We start from the raw sequence: 20887 nt of genomic DNA on the forward strand, positions 1-20887 counted from the left end.
GAGCCAACACAGCAATCAATCAATCAATCAATCAATAAAATTAAAAAAAAAACTTAATAGGTGGTAGAGTTATGATTTTTCACAAATCTATGAATAACATCTGAGTCAACAAACACAAGACTTAGTGCCCTTAATAAATAGTGGATGGAAAGATGTGTGTTTTTTTAAAAAGTTAAAAACAAAACAAAAACAAATGAATAAAGAGACAAAGATTTGAGAGAAAGAGATAAGGATTTGAAGATACGCAATGAAAATCCAACAGAGGCCCATAAAAAAGAAAACCAAAGCAAGGGAACAGACAAAAATGCTAAAGACTATGCTTAACAAAACTTCTTGAAATAAAAAAAGGATATGAGACTACATATTTAAAAGATACTGCGTACCTTGGAAAATCAACCCAGAACAACCAACATCAAGACATATTCTAGTAAAATTATTGGGCTTTGAAGAAAGTACTTTGGCAATCCTGACAAAAAGACCAGGTGATTTATAAGGGAAAGAATATAAGACTGCCATCACTATATTTGAAAGCAATGACTTATGCCAGAAGAAAATGCCATAACATATTTAAGGGGGAAAAATGTGAACCAGAGATTTTATGTCTAGCCAAACTGACTTTTAGATAGAGATTGCAGGTAAACTGCTATTGAAGACCTAATTTCCCATGAGTCTTTTTATAGGGATCTTCTAGTGAATGAGCTTCAGATAGCCAAAAAGACTAACAAAACCTCAATGGTGGGTGATATAGAAATAAATATAAATGTATTCATTTGTACGGTTTAATATACATACCTGTATTTCTTACCTCTGTTCATGAGAGGAATCTAAAAACAATGATACCCCAGTAGCAATAAGCACTGTTAGCTTCTAGATTTTTATTTCAAAATATTGTTTTCCATTAAAAGGAACTAGTGCCCCTTAAAGACAAGACTGATTCAGGAGATGGGCAGGGAAAATACAGGATAAGCCTAGAATATCTTAGAATGACAGAAATTAAGGACATATTCAAAAAATAATTTAGGCATCTCAGTAGTACACTGTGCCAACTGGAAGGAGCTCTCAGTGGTGAGAGCAGAACTGTTTTAGCAACAAATTTATATGATGATAGATTTTAAATCTTAGAATAAAAGAAATATCTATGAGTTCCTACTTATATAAGTACCTAATTGAATAAATAAATAAATGGAGGTGAAGGGACAGGTCTTCCCTGCAGGTGAATGTCAAATAATTCCTTTTGCACTGCAGGGACTACATTTCCCTGCAGTGTAGAAGGAATGAGAATAATACAAATTTACCATTAGGGAAATACTGCAGTAGTAATTGTTGCAGGCAAGATCTCTGACACTAAAATTAGTGTGTGCAAATTTGTGGAGAAACAGGATATTAGTATAATCTGAAAGTATCTCCCCAAGACATTTACCTGTTACAAAGGGGGAAATGGTTAACTTTACAGTGGAATGAACAGCCAACACCACCGTAACCAAATGATCAAGGTATTAACATCATCATGTAGCCTCTGATATAATGCACAACATTTCTTTTGTGAAATTTTCGTCAAAAATGTATATCTTAATCTAATCTTGAGAAAACATTAAATAAGACCAAATTGAGAGGTATTCTCCAAAATAACTGTCAAGGTCAGAAAAGACAAGGAAAGAATGAGGAATGGTCACAGATTGGAGGAGACTAAGGAAACACAAGAACAAGATGAGACATGGATCCTCAAACAGAAAGGATCTGGTGGGGGGTTGGGGGGAAAGGCAAAATTTAAATAAAATCTGTTTATGTTTAATAGTATTTTACTAATGTTAATTTCCTGGTTTTGATAATTGTGCTGTGAGTATGTAAGTTGTTAACTTAGGGGAAACAGGGTGGTGATGTACTTGAACTATTTTTGTAACACATCTATATGTCTAAAATTATTTCAAAATAAAGGTTTAAAAAAGAATGTTGGGTGAGCATTAACTTGGTAGTTATATGTAACTAAATCTAAATGACAGATATAGAGAACATGTAGTCTTTAATGGCTATGTGTTTTCACAGTGGAGCTATAGTAAGACAAAACAAATGGAGAAAGAATGGGAAGAGTGCGTGCAAAAACTTGTGAACCTTTCATTAAATCACTTTGGTGATGGTGGTATCATTGTTATTCTAAAAACGTGCATAATATGAGGGGAAAATAACTGATATTCTAATTATATCATCTGTGGTGTCCTTGAAAACCAAAATTCTCAGTGTGGGAAAAAGAAATAAGATGTAAGACGGAAAAGTTAAGGAAAAACAAATATTATTATGAACTCATGGGTTAATTTTATTATTTTCTAGCTCTGTCCACTGAAAAGACTTAAAAACAGTGGCCAACCCAGTAGTAGTGAGCATCCTTTGGCACCCAGATCGTAGTCTTGAAATACAGTTTCCCGTTAAAGTAAACCAAGGCGTCTTGGAAAAGTGGCTGATTCCATTTCTGGGGCATAATGAGCCAAGAAACATCCTGTCATTTCAAGTAGTATGGACTGTATCAAAGTCATTTCAGAAAGACTCAAGAGCCAACTTAAAAAGGTTTCCATTGTCTAAGATGGGACAATTTAAGCATCACAAGGATAATAACTGTAGTGGATTAAAACACTTTGAATATATCTTAAATCCATGACTTCATCATAATACTAATAGAAAAACTGGTTGGTTACCTTTGGAGGATGCCAGTGGAGACCAAATTATTATTTTGAAAGTTGTTAAATAAACAAAAAGAATTTAACTTTAATCCTGACTTTTCAGTATTAACTGTACCACTGTATAACAAAATAATAAATTAGTAAAGTTTATTTTTATAGGGTTTATAATCACTGATGGAAGATTGACAGAATGGGAATATCTTTTTTTTTTTTTTTTTTGTGGTACGCAGGCCTCTCACTGTTGTGGCCTCTCCCGTTGTGGCGCACAGGCTCAGCAGCCATGGCTCACGGGCCTAGCCGCTCCGCGGCACGTGGGATCTTCCCGGACCGGAGCACGAACCCGTGTTCCCTGCATCGGCAGGCGGACTCTCAACCATTGCGCCACCAGGGAAGCCCGGGAATATCATTTTGTAATCCCTAATAAGAAAAGGTTTTAGATACTCAGCATTAACATCTCTTAACATCACAAAAAGAGATGATCAAATATTAAAGCCTCTTGATAAAGAACATACCACCACTGAAGTAGTTTTGCCACAGAAATTGAACCTGAATCTGATGCAGGCTATAGATTGAAAAGATGATTTACAGGGGAAAAAAGGACAGAGGAATATGGGAATGCAGTCAGCAAAATCCAGAAATTATAGAATTGAGTCACCATCAAATTACTTGATTTGGTGACTCAAATAAATTGCAAAAAAAATAAAGGATGGAGGAACAATAGTAGGTTAAAGAGACCTAAAAAAGAAAATAAAAGGTAAAACTAAACTATAAAGCAAAATAAGGAAGTGATTAATATAAAAGTCATGGTAATAGTTATACTTGTCAAAGAGGGAATTAATATTGGGAAAAGACTTGTGTGTGGCTTTTTGGGTGCTGACAGGGTTCTGTTTCCTGTTTGCCTTTAATAATTTATTAAGTGGTTCATTTGTTTTCTGTGGGTAGCTTTACTTTTTAAATTTTTATTTATTTATTTATTTGGCTGCACGGGGTCTTAGTTGTGGCACATGGGGTCTTCGTTGCAGCATGCGGGATCTTTTTTTTTCGTTGCGGCACGCGGGATCTTTTAGTTGAGGCACGTGAGATCTTTGTTGTGGCACGTAGGATCTTTAGTTGTGGCATGTGGGATCTAATTCCCTGACCAGGGATTGAACCTGGGCCCCCTGCATTGGGAACGTGGAGTCTTAACCACTGGACTACCAGGGAAGTCCCCTGTGGCTTTATTTTGTTATACTTAATTATAAAAAACTTCTTGATACCTTTTTGGCAGATATCTACCATGTAATTTTTAAATAAGTTACAAAAGGATTGGCACCAGTTCGTATCCCTTTAACATGCAATAAAATGATAATACTGATGTTTTAGTGAAGGCACCTCCTATTATTTGTCCATTAAATGCATGTTGGTAATATCAAATGATAATTTCAATATTTTGAGCCCAGAAAACTACTAGAGTTCATTAATGAATACACATAAAACTGTTACCTTTCTGTACACTAACAATGAAAGATCAGAAAGAGAATTTAAGGAAACAATCCCGTTTACCATCACATCAAAAAGAATAAAGTACCTAGGAATAAACCTACCTAAGGAGGCAAAAGACCTGTACTCTGAAAATGGTAAGACACTGATGAAAGAAATCGAAGATAATGCAAAACAGATGGAAAGACACACCATATTCCTGGATTGAAAGAATCAATATTCTCAAAATGACTATACTACCCAAGGCAATCTACAGATTCAGTGCAATCCCTATCAAATTACCAATGGCATTTTTAACAGAACTAGAACAAAAAAGTTTTAAAATTTGTATGGAAACACAAAAGACCCGAATAGCCAAAGCAATCTTGAGAAAGAAAAATGGAGCTGGAGGAATCGGGCTCCCTGACTTCACACTATACTATAAAGCTGCAGTCAGCAAAACAGTATAGTACTGGCACAAAAACAGAAATACAGAGCAATGGAACAGGATAGAAAGCCCAGAAATAAGCCCATGCACCTATGGCCAATAAATCTACCACAAAGAAGGCAAGAATATACCATGGAGAAAGACAGTCTCTTCAACAAGTGATGCTGGGAAAGCTGGACAACTACATGTAAAAGAATGAAATTAGAACATTCTCTAACACCAAACACAAAAATAAACTCAAAATGGATTGCAGACCTAAACGTAAGACCAGAAACTATATAACTGTTAGAGGAAAACATAGGCAGAGCACTCTTTGACATAAATCCAACAGTATATTTTTGGATCCACCTCCTAGAGTAACAAAAATAAAAACAGGGACTTCCCTGGCAGTCCAGTGGTTAAGACTCTGCTTCCACTGCAGGGGGCATGGGTTCAATCCCTGGTCGGGGAATTAAGGTCCCACATGCCGCGCAGTGTGGCCAAAACAAAAACAAAAATAAACAAATGGGACCTAATTAAACTTAAAAGATTTTGCACAGCAAAGGAATCCATAAACAATACGAAAAGACAACCCACAGAATGGGAAAAAATATTTGCAAACGATGCAGCCAACAAGGGATTAATCTCCAAATATACAAGTAACTCATGCAGCTCAATATAAAACACACACACACACACAAAAACAACCCAATCAGAAAATGGGCGGAAGATCTAAAGGGACATTTCTCTAAAGAAGACATACAGATGGCCAAAAAGCACATGAAAAGATACTTAACATTGCTAAGTATTAGAGAAACACAAATCAAAACTACAATGAGGTATCACCTCACACAGTCAGAATGGCCATCATCAAAAAGTCTACAAACAATAAATACTGGAGAGGGTGTGGAGAAAAGGGAACCCTCCTGCACTGTTGGTGGGAATGTGAATTGGTACAGCCACTAGGGAGAACAGTATGGAGTTTCCTTTAAAAAAGTAAAAATAGGGCTACCATATGATCCAGCAGGCTACCATATGATCCAGCAGTCCCACTCCTGGGCAGAAATTTGGAGAAAACTGTAATTCAAAAAGATACATGCCCCCCAGTGTTCATAGCAGCACTATTTACAAGAGCCAGGACATGGAAGCAACCTAAATGTCCGTCAGCAGATGAATGGATAAAGAAGATGTGGTACATATATACATATAATGGAATATTACTCAGCCACAAAAAAGAATGAAATAATGCCATTTGCAGCAACATGGATAGACCTAAAGATTATCATACTAAGTGAAGTAAGTTGGACAGTGAAAGATCAAATATCATATGATATCACTGATATGTGGAATCTAAAAAAAAGTGATACAAATGAACTTATTTAAAAAACAGAAACAGACTCACAGACTTAGAAAACAAACTTCTGGTTACCAGAGGGGAAAGGTGGGGGGGGGGATAAATTAGGAGCTTGGGATTAACATATACATACTACTATATATAAAATAGATAATCAACAGGGATCTACTGTATAGCACAGGGAACTCAATATTCTATAATAACCTAAATGGGAAAAAATCTGGAAAAGAATAGATATATGTGTATGTATTACTGAATCACTTTGCTGTACACTGAATCTAACACAACATTGTAAATCAACTATATTCCAATATAAAATAAAAGATTTTTAAATGTATTGATATATACCAATAATGCTATATGTTATATTTTTTAGATTCCACATATATGTGATATCATACAGTATTTGTCTTTCTCTGTCTGACTTATTTCACTTAGCATAATGCCCTCCAAGTCCATCTCTGTTGTTGCAAATGGCAATCTTTCATTCTTTTTTATGGCTGAGTAGTATTCCATTGCATATATCTACCACATCTTCTTTATCCATTCATCTGTTCGTGGACACTTAGGTTACTTCCATACCTTGGCAATTGTAAATAATGCTGCTGTGAACATTGGGTGCATGTATCTTTTCAGATTAGTGTTGTTGTTATTTTAGATATATATACCCAGGAGTGGAACTGCTGAGTCATGTGGTATTTCTACTTTTAGTTTTTTGAGAAACCTCCATCCTGTTTTCCACAGTGGTTGCACCAGTTTACTTTCCCACCAGCAGTGTATGAGGATTCCCTTTTCTTCACGCCCTCACCAGCATTTGTTTGTGTTCTTTTTGATGATGGCCATTCTGACAAGTGTGAGTTAAATTTTTTTCTTGTAATAAAATGTCATGTGGTAAGCAGTTCAGGTCTGGTTCAGCAGCTCCATGAAGCCGTCAAGTACCCTCCCTAATTTGCCATCCTTAGCATGTGGCTTTGATTGTTCCCTCTCCAGGTATTGTGTGCAGTCTGGACAAAAAAGCAGGGGAAGGGGCAGAAGCCATAGGTCAACTGAACCTTGTAAGTCTCACCCAGATTTCCTCATGCATCTCATTGGCCAGAATTGGTTCACATGACCCTTAACTATAAGGTATCTGAAGAGGCAAGTACTTTCTTGAACAAAATCAGAGTTGCAGTAGTAAGAAAGAAGAGGAGATTGATACTAGATAGGTAACTAGCAATGTCCTTCAGTGTTAACTTACATAGACATTCAGTGTTTCATTACATAGTGATTGGGATGGGTGGGAAAGCCCATAATAGGTGATTAATAGATAATTGTTGAGTAAATGAATGAATGTGCTTTAAAAACCCACAGTAAGTAACACGTGTCTTGAATCACCTTAAGTTTGTCAAGCACTGTTGCTGTTGCATTGTGATTTTAGAGGTGAATTTTTCCTTGAGTTTTGTTACTTCAAATTTCATGTCTCTTAAACTCATTTGCATATTCCTTTACAGTTAGTTTCCTTTTGACAGAACTTGTTGGAAATGCTTGTATAACTGAATGACCTTTTTACCAATTATGATTGTGCTTAAAGTTTCATTTCATGTCATGGTTTTTGTGTCTTCGGTTTTAGGGATACATCCATGTGATCTACAGGAGCTAGAGTTATAATTGTTGTTATGTTTTTCTCTTATAAGAACTAAGCCAAAAAAATATTGAATATTTTGGGGTTAAGAGAAATATAAGCCAGTGAAGAATAATTGTTGAGGTCACTTAGTCCAGCTGCTTTATTTATACATGAAGAAATAAGAATCATAGAATTTGTGACATATCTAAAGGTACACCACTAGCTGAATTAGGATTACTGAACCTAGGAGTCTTGAACCTAATGTTACTCTTCATTTTATTTTGCCATGCTGTTACTCAAATCAAAATCAGTTTAAAGGACTTATTCATTCACCACCCCAAAAGCAAAGTGTCATTTTAGCTTGGGTGGGAGTCACAATGAGAATCCTGAGTTGCTTTTTGAACCAAAATATATAGAAAAATATGAAATTGTGTTTAATATACTCTTTGTATTAGGCTAAAGTTATTTATAAAGATGATAATCTGTATTTTAATTGTTAACCAAGATATTTATTTAATTAGACTTGCTGATACATTAACCAATTTCAATGAATAGGAATTTACTAAACCTACTTAATCAATGGGAAAGGGAAGACATTCAAACTAGATAATTTCTGCCATGTCTTTAATTTTCTTAGTGACGTGCATATGTTAAATAAGTATATGACAGTTAAAGAGGGAGGCACAGGTTCTCAGTAGTTATCAGTGGTTCTTGAATTTTTTATTTGCAGTATGATTGGACATAAAAGAAATGGTAGTTTGTAATAAAAGTACTTAACTTTTTAAAAGAAATGTTGAATTCTCAGTTTAAAGAATATGTCCTACTTCATCTCACTTCTGTCTATTACATTTTATTCCCACGAAAACGTTGAAACTCTGTCTGGTGTATCAACTTGGCAAGAATCCGTTCATAAAAAAGTTTTTAATTCCTATCTTGGTAAAACTTCGTTAAGAAGTGAGGTTTTTCAGTTGCAAGGATAGGGTGAGGAAAATTTAGGTAAAATTAGTAGTTAAAGAATTCTGAAAACACTTCTCAGATTCCCTGAGCACAGTTTAAAGCGTATATGCATTCTCTGTAATTCCATTCAAAGATTATGATATTTACTAAATATGACTCTTGTTATATTTATTTTATTTATTTTTAATAAATTTATTTATTTTATTTTTGCCTGCGTTGGGTCCTCATTGCTGAGCGCAGGCTTTCTTTTAGTTGCGGTGCACGGGAGCTACTCTTCGTTGCGGTGTGTGGGCTTCTCATTGCAGTGACTTCTCTTGTTGTGGAGCTTGGGCTCTAGGCGTGCTGGCTTCAGTAGTTGTGGCACGCGGGCTCTAGAGCGCAGGCTCAGTAGTTGTGGCGCACGGGCTTAGTTGCTCCACGGCATGTAGGATCTTCCTGGGCTCGAACCTGTGTCCCCTGAATTGGCAGGCAGATTCTTAACCACTGCGTCACCAGGGAAGCCCCATACTTTTGTTACATTTAAATTTGCACTATTAGGTACTCCATGAAAGTTGGAAATATATAGCCGATAAGGTAAAAAGAGGAGTTGACAGATAAATACAAATAGTTTCCTTATAAAATACTAACTCCTGAAATGTTCAGTAATGGCATTTGATAAAGTAAACTGTAATATAACCATATTGAGGGATGTCACATAATTAAGTCCAATTTCTGTAAAGGCATTTAATATCATAAGAAAATGCTAATGTTTCAGTGAGAAAAATGAGGCAGCATGATCCCAATGATCTCAAAAATATATAAGACTAGAAGGAAGTAACCTAAAATAAAATATTAATAGTGATTGCCTCTGGTTATTTGGATTATGGGCATGTTTGTTGTTTCTCTGTTTTTCATTTTCTGTACAGAATTGTTACTTTTTTTTTTTTTTTTTTGCGTTACACGGGCCTCTCACTGTTATGGCCTCTCCCGTTGTGGAGCACAGGCTCCGGACGCGCAGGCTCAGCGGCCATGGCTCACGGGCCCAGCCGCTCCACGGCATGTGGGATCTTCCCAGACCGGGGCATGAACCCATGTCCCCTGCATCAGCAGGCAGACTCTCAACCACTGAGCCACCAGGGAAGCCCCCAGAATTGTTACTTTTATAACCTGAATAAAACATAAAACATTTTCCCACTGCCTTGCTCATGTTACCTCAGTGAAATGAAGTGCTCAATGACTTGCAAAGAAGAACAGTTGTCAGGTTTTAAAACAAATATGGTCTTTTGGAAATGTTTTATTATATATTCTTAGTTTCATATTTTTGAGCCATCACTGGAGCTTGAATAAATTATTTGAGCTGCATAAATATTTCCATTTCATTGAGAACATTGAAGCTAAAAGTATAAAGCAGAAACCTGAGTCTTTCTAAATAAAAGTTTTTTAATATCCAAAAGTTGTACTTCAGAGTTTGGTAATTTTCTTTACTGTCCGATTTTATTTTTTATTGTCAGATGTCCAGTGGCAGAAGCCACCTCTTTTAAGAGAGAAACTTCAAATGGAAATATATTTTATGTTATGCCTTATATATTTTATAATCTTGAATGCTTAGATTCATGTGAACGTTTTCTGATTTTTAGAGCAACGGAAGGAAAGTGAAAAGATGAAAAGTGAAGAGCAGCCAATAGATTTAGAAAACTGTTCTACACCCAATGCTCTAGAAGAGACTACTGTGAAAACAGAAAAAGAAGATGAAAAGGAACTTGTAAAACTGCCAGTCATAGTGAAGCTAGAAAAACCTTTGCCAGAAAGCGAAGAAAAAAAGATTAGCAAAGAAGAAAGTGATTCCTTCAAGGAAAATGTCAAACCCGTAAAAGTTGAAGTGAAGGAATGTAGAGCAGATCCTAGAGATATCAAAGGTAACATGGAGAAGCTAGAGCCTGAGAGGCTAGATTTTGCCGGCAATGTTAAATCTTCTCAAGAAATCACTGAGAAGTCTACTGAAGAAACCGAGAAACTTAAAAATGACCAGCAGGCCAAGATACCACTAAAAAAACGAGAAATTAAACTGAGTGATGATTTTGACAGTCCAATCAAAGGACCTTTGTGTAAATCAGTTACTCCAACAAAAGAGTTTTTGAAAGATGAAATAAAACAAGAGGAAGAGACTTGTAAAAGGATCTCTACGATCACTACTTTTGGTCATGAAGGGAAACAGCTGGTAAATGGAGAAGTTAGTGATGAAAGGGTAACTCCAAATTTTAAGACAGAACAGATGGAGATGAAGTTTTATGATACAAAGGAAGATAGCTGTAGCCCCTCTAAGGACCGAAGTGTCATCATGGAGGGAAATGGAGCAGAGTCTTTAAATTCTGTCATAACGAGTATGAAAATAGGTGATCTTGAGAAAGAAGTGGTCACTTTAGGGAAAGATGCAGATAGTTCAATATCAGCCTTAGAGACACAGAGTCACAAAGGGCACATAGAGGAAACTGGTCCTCCAGAAATGGAAACCCCTCTTGAGACTTCTGAAATAGCAAAGCATCTCTCTTTAAAAACTGCTTTATCTACCGCTGAATCCTGTAGCATGAGAGTTGAAGAGAGGTCTCCCAAAAGTAAGAAGGATAAGCGCCCACCAGTCCTAGAATGTCTTGAAAAGTTAGAGAAGTCCAAAAAGACTTTTCTTGATAAAGACACTCAAAGATTGAGTCCGATACCAGAGGAGGTTCCAAAGAGTACTGTAGAATCAGTAAACGCAGGGTTTCCTGAGACAGCTGAAACTTCTCCATCATCTAATGTGACTGTCCACTGTGAGAAACTAGCCTCAGAAAAAGAAGTGGTAGAGTGTCAGAATAGCAGTTCCACTGAAGGTCAGTCTTTGGAGAAAATAGACCCAGAAATTTTAAAAGTGGATTCTGAATCCACAAAGGTAGAAGTGGATAATCTGGACAATGCCCAGACCTCTGGCACAGGTGATCCTTCTGAGACAAAGGGTTCTATGCAAAAAAGCAAATTTAAATATAAGTTGATTCCTGAAGAAGAAACCACTGCCTCAGAAAACACAGAAATAACCTCTGAAAGGCAGAAAGAGGGCATCAAATTAACAATTAGGATATCCAGTCGGAAGAAGAAGCCAGATTCTCCTCCCAAAATTCTAGAGCCAGAAACCAAGCAAGAGAAGACAGAAAAGGAAGAAGAGAAAACAAATGTGGGTCGTACTTTAAGGAGGTCTCCAAGAATATCTAGACCCACAGCAAAAGTAGCTGAAATCAGAGATCAGAAAGCTGATAAAAAAAGAGGGGAAGGAGAAGATGAAGCGGAAGAAGAGTCAGCAGCTTTGCAAAAAACTGAGAAAAAAGAAAATTTGAAAAAAACAGAGAAAGATACAAATTCTAAAGTAACCAAGGTAAAATTTCTTCTACTCTGAGTTTTAATTTTTCTTAGAAATACTTGGCTCTGAGTGTTTGTAGCTGTTTGCTTTTGGCTAAATTAGCTCATTCAAAGATAACTAAAACAACAACCACCACAAAAAAGCCTCTCTTCCAATATCTGAGATATTTTTTCTTAGTAGTTATCTCCAGACATTAAATTTCAGACTGTATAATCTTGTCATCTTTTAAACTTTTTCTCTATTATAGGCAATATAGAAATATATTCTCTGTATTGTAAACTATCCAAGTAATACCTGTATGATTGAAAAATGAAAATTCCTTAGAAACACTATTAACAGTTTGGGCTACATCTCTTTGCAGTCCTTCTTCCATATATTCATGTCCATGTTCGTAAATATTTCCCATTCTTTTAAAAAATAGATCGAATCAAATTATTTTTCTATGAGCTTTTCACTTAACAGTGTGTCTGAACTCTACATATCAGTAGATATAGTCTACTTTTTGGTTATTGGCAGCCATGTAGTATTCCATAGTGTGGGTGTACCTCAGTTTATTTAACCACTCCCTGCTTGATTGACATTTAGGTCGTTTCCAATTTTTCACTATTACAGGCAGTGCTGCATTGAAGATCCTTTTGGACATGAGTGAGTATTTCCTTAGAATAGACCCCTAGAATTGGAATTGCTGGGTCAAGGGGCATATGTATTTTAAGTTCTGATAGCTTTCTCTATATTGCCCTCCTAAAAAGGCCCAGTTAATGTACCCTCTCATTGCCAGTGTTTAAGAGTGCCTCTGTGTCCCCATTTTAATCATTAGTCGTAGAGCCAGAATTTTTTTTTTTCTATGACCCTCTTATTTTAAGCAAAATCTAGTACAAGTCTTTGGCTAGCCTATGGGAGTTTGTTGTAATTAAAAGTGCTACTTTTGTTTTTGATATATTTAAGTGGTCAGATTGTTCTTAATTGCAAGTGATCCTTTGTTCCCTGAAATACTAAATTTTAAAATTTTTACTTAAAAAAAATTTTCCCTTCTGTTGTTAGAATTATTTTGCTCTTTGGTGGGGACTTATACTGTAGGAGTGAACAGAAATATGACTTAAAATGTTGTGAAGCCAGCCAATACAAAGCAGTTCCCAACATTATAAAGTTATTCTCTGAATAATATTTTTTTTTTTTTTTTCTTTTTGCGGTATGCGGGCCTCTCACTGTTGTGGCCTCTCCCGTTGCGGAGCACAGGCTCCGGACGTGCAGGCCCAGCGGCCATGGCTCACGGGCCCAGCCGCTCCGCGGCACATGGGATCCTCCCAGACCGGGGCACGAACCCGTATCCCCTGCATCGGCAGGCGGGCTCTCAACCACTGCGCCACCAGGGAGGCCCTGAATAATATTTTTTAAGTTTGTCAGGATTTTTGTATGCATTTTTGACCCATTAAATTTTTTAAATTCATTACTAATACGGGAATTAAATTTTTTATGTAACAATATGTGAGAATATAGTCAGCGCTCTATTATAGAGCCTTTGAAAAGTGCATGACCTTTGACCCAGAATCCTCTTCAAGGAATTTATCCTAACCACAGAAGTGTGTGTAAAAGTTTGTATTTGCAAGGATACATTGTTTATGAAAGTGAAAAATGGAAAACTACCTAAATGTCTGTCTAGTAGTGGATTAGATAAATATAGCTATGTGATGGCTTATACATATATATACACACACACATGATGTTAGGAGACTATTTTATAACTAGGGAAAATAGTTATAAGACAGAGTGTTCATTATAATTCTCCTTTCCAAAAAGTAGAAAAAATTAATGGAAATATATACCAAAATTTAATAGTAAGTATATCTGTGGATGAAGCTACAATAATTTTTCTTTTCTTCTTTGTATATTCACTAAATATTCTACAATGCACATGTAATCAGAAGTGTTTTTTTAACATTCTTATTACATCAGATTATCCTAATGTTTTATTTTATACAAGGTAAAACCCAAAGGCAAAGTTCGATGGACTGGTTCTCGAACACGTGGCAGGTGGAAATATTCCAGCAATGATGAAAGTGAAGGGTCTGACAGTGAAAAATCATCTGCAGCTTCGGAAGAGGAGGAAGAAAAGGAAAGTGAAGACGCCATCCTAGCAGATGATGATGAACCATGCAAAAAATGTGGCCTTCCAAACCATCCTGAACTAGTATGTACCTGATCTAAATGGACAGTATTCAAATTATTGGCATGCTGTGGTGTGAAGCAGCCTAACTTCTCGGTTTGATCATGATTTCAGTTTTATGTGTGCAAAATAGCCTTTATTTCTGTTTCTCAGATAATAACCCAACTCTAGGGAGGATTAGGATCTTGCTTTCATTCTTACCTGGCTTTATATTGATCTTTCCTCTACTTAAGCATGCACTTCTCATCTCTTCTCACAGATCAATTAGTTTATTCAAATATTTCTATTCTGTTTTTTTCCTTTAAAGTTTTCTTCTTTTCCTTTAAGTTACTTTATAATGATATTTCTGAAGTGGCAGCTTTAAATAAGTAAGACCTGAAGGGCCTGTTGCCTTTCTGTAAAAACATGTAAGTCAAGTAGTAACCTAGTAGGGCTTTAAACTTTAGAAAGTGGACAGTTGTAAAAAAAAAATTTAAGAGTATAATTATAGACCAGATATATTCAGAAAAATAGTAACAGATTTACATGGGACTTTCTTATTTAGGAAGTAAGTTCTTCAAAGATTGCCTAAATCAGGAAAACCAGTTCCTAACCTATATATGTTTTTTTGCAGTTCATAAGTGCTTTCTAAAGAACCTATTGAGGAAACACTCTTGTTATGCTCAATTCTATGCAACCGTTCTGTTCTTTTGAATAGATTTGACTTTAAAAGCAAGCTCCACCTATTAAGTAGAAAGAGACATAAAGAAACTTCCACATAGGTTGAGTTGTATGGGAGCAGAAATAAGTTACGTAAAGTTGCCAAGCACAGTTTCTGGTATCTGTTGTGTGCTGGAGTAAAGCTGTTTGTGGTTTACTTGCAGTTTTCTTCCTAAATGTGAAAATCATATATGGAAACCAAATCAGTGAAGTTGATCAAATCCCAGTAGTTTCAGAGGGTTCAAGTAAAAGATATAACTTAGACCCAGAGAATAACTTTAGCTCCGAGAAGAACAGTTGTCAAAATTACACTGAGAAGACCCTTCTAAGCATTTTTATGATCATCAAACTATAAAAGTTATGTCAAGACTTTTGTGTGGAGAAAGGCAAAGAGAAGATTGAGGTAGTGGTCTTTTCTGCCCCCTAAATCAAGTAAAAATCAATATTTGTGTTCTTTCCCTACCATTTCCTAATTTTTTTTATACTGAGAGAATGCATTTTGACTGAGGCAGCAATAGATGTCAATGACAAAGGGGTGTGAAGAAATAAAAAGTAAAATGAGGTGAGCAGAAATGGCATCCAGGAGATGGAGAGAGTTGTACCCTTCTCGGAACACACATAGGATTTTTATTTGGTTATCTTAATACCTGCTCTGAAAATCCCATTGCTGGTTATTGTGCCAAAGAGAATGACATTGGAAACTGAAGATCCCAAATATGGTGGATTTCTTATGCTAGATATTTAAGGATAATCCTCAAATAAAAATGTTAGGCAGCTGTTGTGTGTTAAGTCGTAGAGAAATGATGGTGAATTAGATGTGGTCCTTGTTCTCTTTGAGCTTACAGCAGAAAAGCAATAAATTCATAGATGAGTATAGAACTCTATCAGGTTTTTCAGATGTTTTAGTGAAAATAAGTGGATCATTGCCTGAAGCTTGGAAATCTCACGTAGTAGTATTTATTTTAATGGGTTTTTACCTTTCCTGAAGAATAGAGACAATCATCATTTTAGAAATAAACTGAATTTTAAAAGTTTATTTATTTACTTTATTTATTTTTTATTTTTTGCGGTACGCGGGCCACTGTTGTGACCTTTCCCGTTGCGGAGCACAGGCTCCGGACGCGCAGGCTCAGCGGCCATGGCTCACGGGCCCAGCCGCTCCGCGGCATGTGGGATCTTCCTGGACCAGGGCACGAACCCGCATCCGCTGCATCGGCAGGCGGACTCTCAACCACTGCACCACCAGGGAAGCCCTAAAAGTTTATTTTTAATTTTGTTATTTGAAATTTAGATTATGTTTTAACATAGAAATAATGTGATAAGTAGAATCAGGTGCCCAGGTTAGTCCACATATGCCTATGTAAGCAATCAATCACGTAACTGAAGTATAATGTTAATATAACTTAAATTGAATTCTGGCTACTGGTAGCAAATGGAGAAGGGAGTTTTTCACTTTTAAAATGTGTGCACATTCCATCCTCCACTCTAAACCCTCCCCATGGTACATGTTAGCAATTCAGAAACTATATATAACTATGTACAAATAAAACTATATACAAATAAATGAATTGTAGATAATGGGAACCAGCTTTCTCACTGTTAAAGAAGTTACAAATAAGGCTGAAGGCTAGAATGAACCCTGTGGTGCTGGATTAGATGGTGAGTTATTAGCATGAACTCATACTTATTTTAATATAGATATATGTATATACATGGGGTACTATACATACATGTATTTCCTAGCTCTGTCCTCTGTGAGAACTTAGAATCAGGGATACCCAGGAGCAGTGAGCACTCAGCACCCAGATCTTGATTTCTAAATACCATTCTCCAATAAAGGAACCAGTGTTTCTGGGGAAAATGGCTGATTCTAAGGCTTGGGCCAGGAAAATATAAGATGTGCCTGGAGTATCCTGTATTACCAGAAAGTAAGGAAGTGCTTTTAAAAAAAAAAAAAACATGCAAATGAGTCCTAAGGACACAGGGGCCAACCTGAAAACTCCTAGTATATCAATGGCTAGAACAATTTGAACAATAAATTAAATAATTGTTTTAGATTATAGCCCAAAGAATAAAATAACATTCATTAGTTCATTCTGATAAAAATAAATAATTGAATTAAAAAAATGGGGTAATGGGGGAAGGACATTTTTTTTTTACAGAAGAATTCCAAATAGCAAATGTTGAGGGCATGAGGAAAACAGAAAATCACCATTAGAACACCGCAGTAATAATTGTTTTGTTTTGTTTTGTTTTGTTTTGCTTGTGGGATCTTAGTTCCCAGACCAGGGATTGAACCCAGGTCCCAAGCAGTGGAAGCACAGAGTCCTAACCACTGGACCACCAGGGAATTCCCAGTAATAATTATTGCAGCAAGATCCACTGATGAGTCCTAAAACTAGTTGGTGAAGCTGTAAAGAAAAACAGGGTATAGCATAACTTCAACATATCTTCCCCCCAAATATTTATTAATTACTGTGGTTTTAACTTATCTCTACAAATTCTTTGATACTCCTCTCTTCAGAAAGTGGAGCTTAATTCCCTTCCCCTTGAGCATGGGCTGGAGTTATCACTTTTAATGAGAATAGAGTATAGAAAGTGAAAAGTAACTTTACAGTGATGAAAAACAACAGACACTACTATAACCAAGTGATTGAAGTTAATATCACCAGTAATAAGTCATATTGTACAGTTTGAACAATTTGAACAGTAAATTATCAAATTGTTACACTATCATGTACCCCCAGATATGATGTAGTGAGCAGGACATTTCACCTCTATGGTATTCTCAAAAACCCACAACTTCAGTCTAATCATGAGAAGACATCAGACAAACCCAAACTGAGGGCAGTCTGCATAACTGAGTAGTACTCTGCAAAACTGTCAAAGTCATGGAAAACAAAGAAAGACCAAGAAACTGTTACAGATCTGAGGAAATTAAGAAGAGATGCTGAAATGCAGTGTAATATCCTGGATTGGATCTTAGAATCAAAAAAAGGACAATAGTGGAAAAACTGGTGAAGTCTGAATAATGTCTGTTGTTTAGTTAATAGTTTTATACTGATGTTAATTTCTTAAGTTTTGGTAAATGTACCATGGTTATGTAAGATATTAACGTTAGTGTCCTATCTTGGCAACTCTTCCATAAATCTAAAATTATTTTAAAATAAAGGATTTTTTAAAGTTTAATTCATGAGTGTGTACCATTTTAAGTTTTAGAGAACTGGTCATCTGAAACTCGAATAGCAAAAAATAATCAACTTAAGATTAATTATTTGTAGCTTTTTTATTTGAACATGATTGTCCTTAGTGTAGTTCCATTCCTCTCGTTTGAATTTACATGATAAAAGGAGCCTTGAATATTTCTTATACATAGGTAATTGAACTGCTATTTACAGTGGAAATTATTTGTATTTTAAAAATCCTGTGTGTGGTAGGGAAGTTTATGGTACTTCAGCTATAAAACTCTGTTATAAAGAATGTGTTATCATATTTCTCATGGCATACAAAAAAAGGATTGTAACTCTAGTTCAGAAAAGACTTATTATTTTTCACTTAATTTATTAGCTTAACATTTTATTTTTTTTTGGTTCTTAAATTTTTTAAAAAAGTTATATCTTAGAGGGGAGTTTCCTGGCCGTCCAGTGGTTAGGACTCTGCACTCTCACTGCCATGGGCTCGGGTTCAATCCCTGGTCAGGGAACTAAGATCCCACAAGCTGTGCAGTGAGGTCCAAAAAAAAAAAAAAAAAAGACATGTTAGGTTCCTAATTATCAGAGCTTTTTTATTATTATGCTTTATGCAGATAAAGAATATAGTATAGTATATTACTTAGTTTTATGCTAAAAATATAGAAATGTCCTTATTTTAACTTGAGTCATTGAATATTGGTCATAGAGTTAGGTTGACAATTAATCTGTGGTTTATTTCAGATTCTCCTGTGCGACTCTTGTGACAGTGGATACCACACTGCCTGCCTTCGCCCTCCTCTCATGATCATCCCAGATGGAGAATGGTTCTGCCCCCCTTGCCAACATGTATGATGACCCAGCACAGTTCTGTTTTTCCAGTCTTTGATTTTATGTTTAAATTAATAATATTTCTTGACAGCCACTAAACATTTTAATATTCAGTTTGTAGATATTGTTGATCTCTTGTTTAAATTTCTGTGAAATTAGAGACTATTGATAAAAACTACCTTTTAGGGCTTCCCTGGTGGCACAGTGGTTGAGAGTCCGCCTGCCAATGCAGGGGACATGGGTTCGTGCCCCGGTTTGGGAAGATCTCATATGCCGTGGAGCGGCTGGGCCCGTGAGCCATGGCTGCTGAGCCTACACGTCTGGAGCCTGTGCTCCGCAACGGGAGAGGCCACAATATGAGAGGCCCACGTACCGCAAAAAAAAAAAAAAAAAAAAAACGACCTTTTATTAGTATCTTTTAGGTCTTCCCTTTATTTTTTTTCCAAAGCAATTCTTAGAAGACCTCTGGGTTTTGTAAAATTATAATCTCTGGTTTATTTTTTCTCACATTTGTTAAAGGTACAAAAACCCCCCAAATTAAGATAATATACAAGGGAAGAAATAAGTTTCTTCCTTTTGTTTATCCCTTTGTTTCATTCTCTTTTTCATTTCTGCCTACCTTCTTTTTGTCAGTTTTATAGATGATATTATGAATTATGCACCATTATAATGGTACTATGAATAGAAACATGGATTCTGTTTTCTCTCGTATCTCGATTCAGGTGGATTTCTTTTAAAACTGAAGAGCAGGATATTTTTTTGCATCCAAGAGGTCCTTTCTCTCACAAGCCCAGTCTCATTTTACTTTAAAAACGATGGCCTTGGGACTTCCCTGGCAGTCCAGTGGTTAGGACTCCGCACTTCCACTGCAGGGAGCATGGGTTCGATCCCTGGTTGGGGAACTAAGATGCCGCAAGCCGCATAGTGCAGCCAAAGAAAAAAAAAAAAGATGGCCTTTATTGCATTCTTAGTAAAGTGAAATTTTTTTGGCTTAGCATCACTTTAGCAATTACATTCTTCAGCTCTGTTTTGACCCAGTAACCATGTGGCATGGTTTTGTAAATTTTTTTCCATTCTCTTTTTTAAAAAATAGTGATTGGCACCATTATATTTTATTGTACATAAACCTTCTTCCTTAAAAATGTCTTAGGATTTAAAAAAAAATTTTAATCACTGTCATGTATATACAGTGAGCCAAATGCTTTTTTAAACATTGATTACTGCCAGCAAGATAGGCATTGAACATGTTTCTCGGCAAAGCTATAAGTTTCTTTAACATGTGTGTTACTAAAGATACCCTGCTCATCTTCGGTTCAATGGATGAACTGAAGCGGCATGTCTTTATTTAATTAAATACAAGGAACATTTCAATGTTCACTTCGTGGCCCCTTACCAGCTCTCATAGCATGGTATCTATAGCTAATAGGCAAAAGATAAATGATTGTGGAAAGGTGTGTAAAATGACACTCATCTGTTTTATTTTTTCAGAAACTACTGTGTGAAAAATTAGAGGAACAATTGCAGGATTTGGATGTTGCCTTAAAGAAGAAGGAGCGTGCTGAACGCAGGTATTGTGATATGTGTGTTAATGTTTTACTTGGGAATTTGACCTCAGAATTGTCTTCCAATATAGACTAATGTGTCTGTCTAAAGCAGGGTTTGGCAAACTCTGACCTGTGGGCCAAATATGGCCCAGCTAAGAATGGTTTTTTCTTTTTTAAATGATTAGATAAAAATCAAAATGAAAATCATATGTCATGGCACATGAAAATTGTATATTCTGATTTCATTGTCCATAAATAAAGTTTTATTGGAACATAGCCATGCTCATTTGTTTATATGTTGCCTGTGACTGCTTTTGCACTGCAGCAGCGGAGTTGAGTGGTTGCAACAGGGACCTTATTACCCAAACCTGATTTATTATCTGTCCTTTTACAGGAAAAGTTTGCCAATCCCTGATCTAAAATATATATCAGAACCTACTCTGAATAAGTATTGGCCCAAGTATTGTGGAGGATATGTAGCTAAGTATGTAGGGAGTACAAGAAAACTGTAAGAACTGGTCTACAGTTTAGTTACCCATGTCATCTCTTTGGGTGGGCAGAATTAACACTGATGAAATAAAGAGCATTTAAATGCTGAACTGTGTCCTACTGACTGTAAGCAA

The 20887-nt window shown here is 36.1% G+C and overlaps 1 protein-coding gene across 4 annotated transcripts in view; it reads left to right on the plus strand.

Moving 5' to 3' along the window:
- RSF1 (remodeling and spacing factor 1) overlaps positions 1–20887 on the plus strand; it is a 181835-nt gene that overhangs the window by 133050 nt on the left and 27898 nt on the right. For all 4 annotated transcript variants that reach the window (XM_060102804.1, XM_060102803.1, XM_060102801.1 and 1 more), the window contains exons 6-9: positions 10088–11853; positions 13820–14026; positions 18634–18738; positions 20209–20288. In XM_060102804.1, coding sequence (XP_059958787.1) covers positions 10088–11853; positions 13820–14026; positions 18634–18738; positions 20209–20288 — 2158 coding nt within the window. The remainder of the gene's footprint in view (positions 1–10087; positions 11854–13819; positions 14027–18633; positions 18739–20208; positions 20289–20887) is intronic.

This window comes from Mesoplodon densirostris, chromosome 7 (assembly GCF_025265405.1).
Source record: "Mesoplodon densirostris isolate mMesDen1 chromosome 7, mMesDen1 primary haplotype, whole genome shotgun sequence".
Lineage (NCBI taxonomy): Eukaryota > Metazoa > Chordata > Mammalia > Artiodactyla > Ziphiidae > Mesoplodon > Mesoplodon densirostris.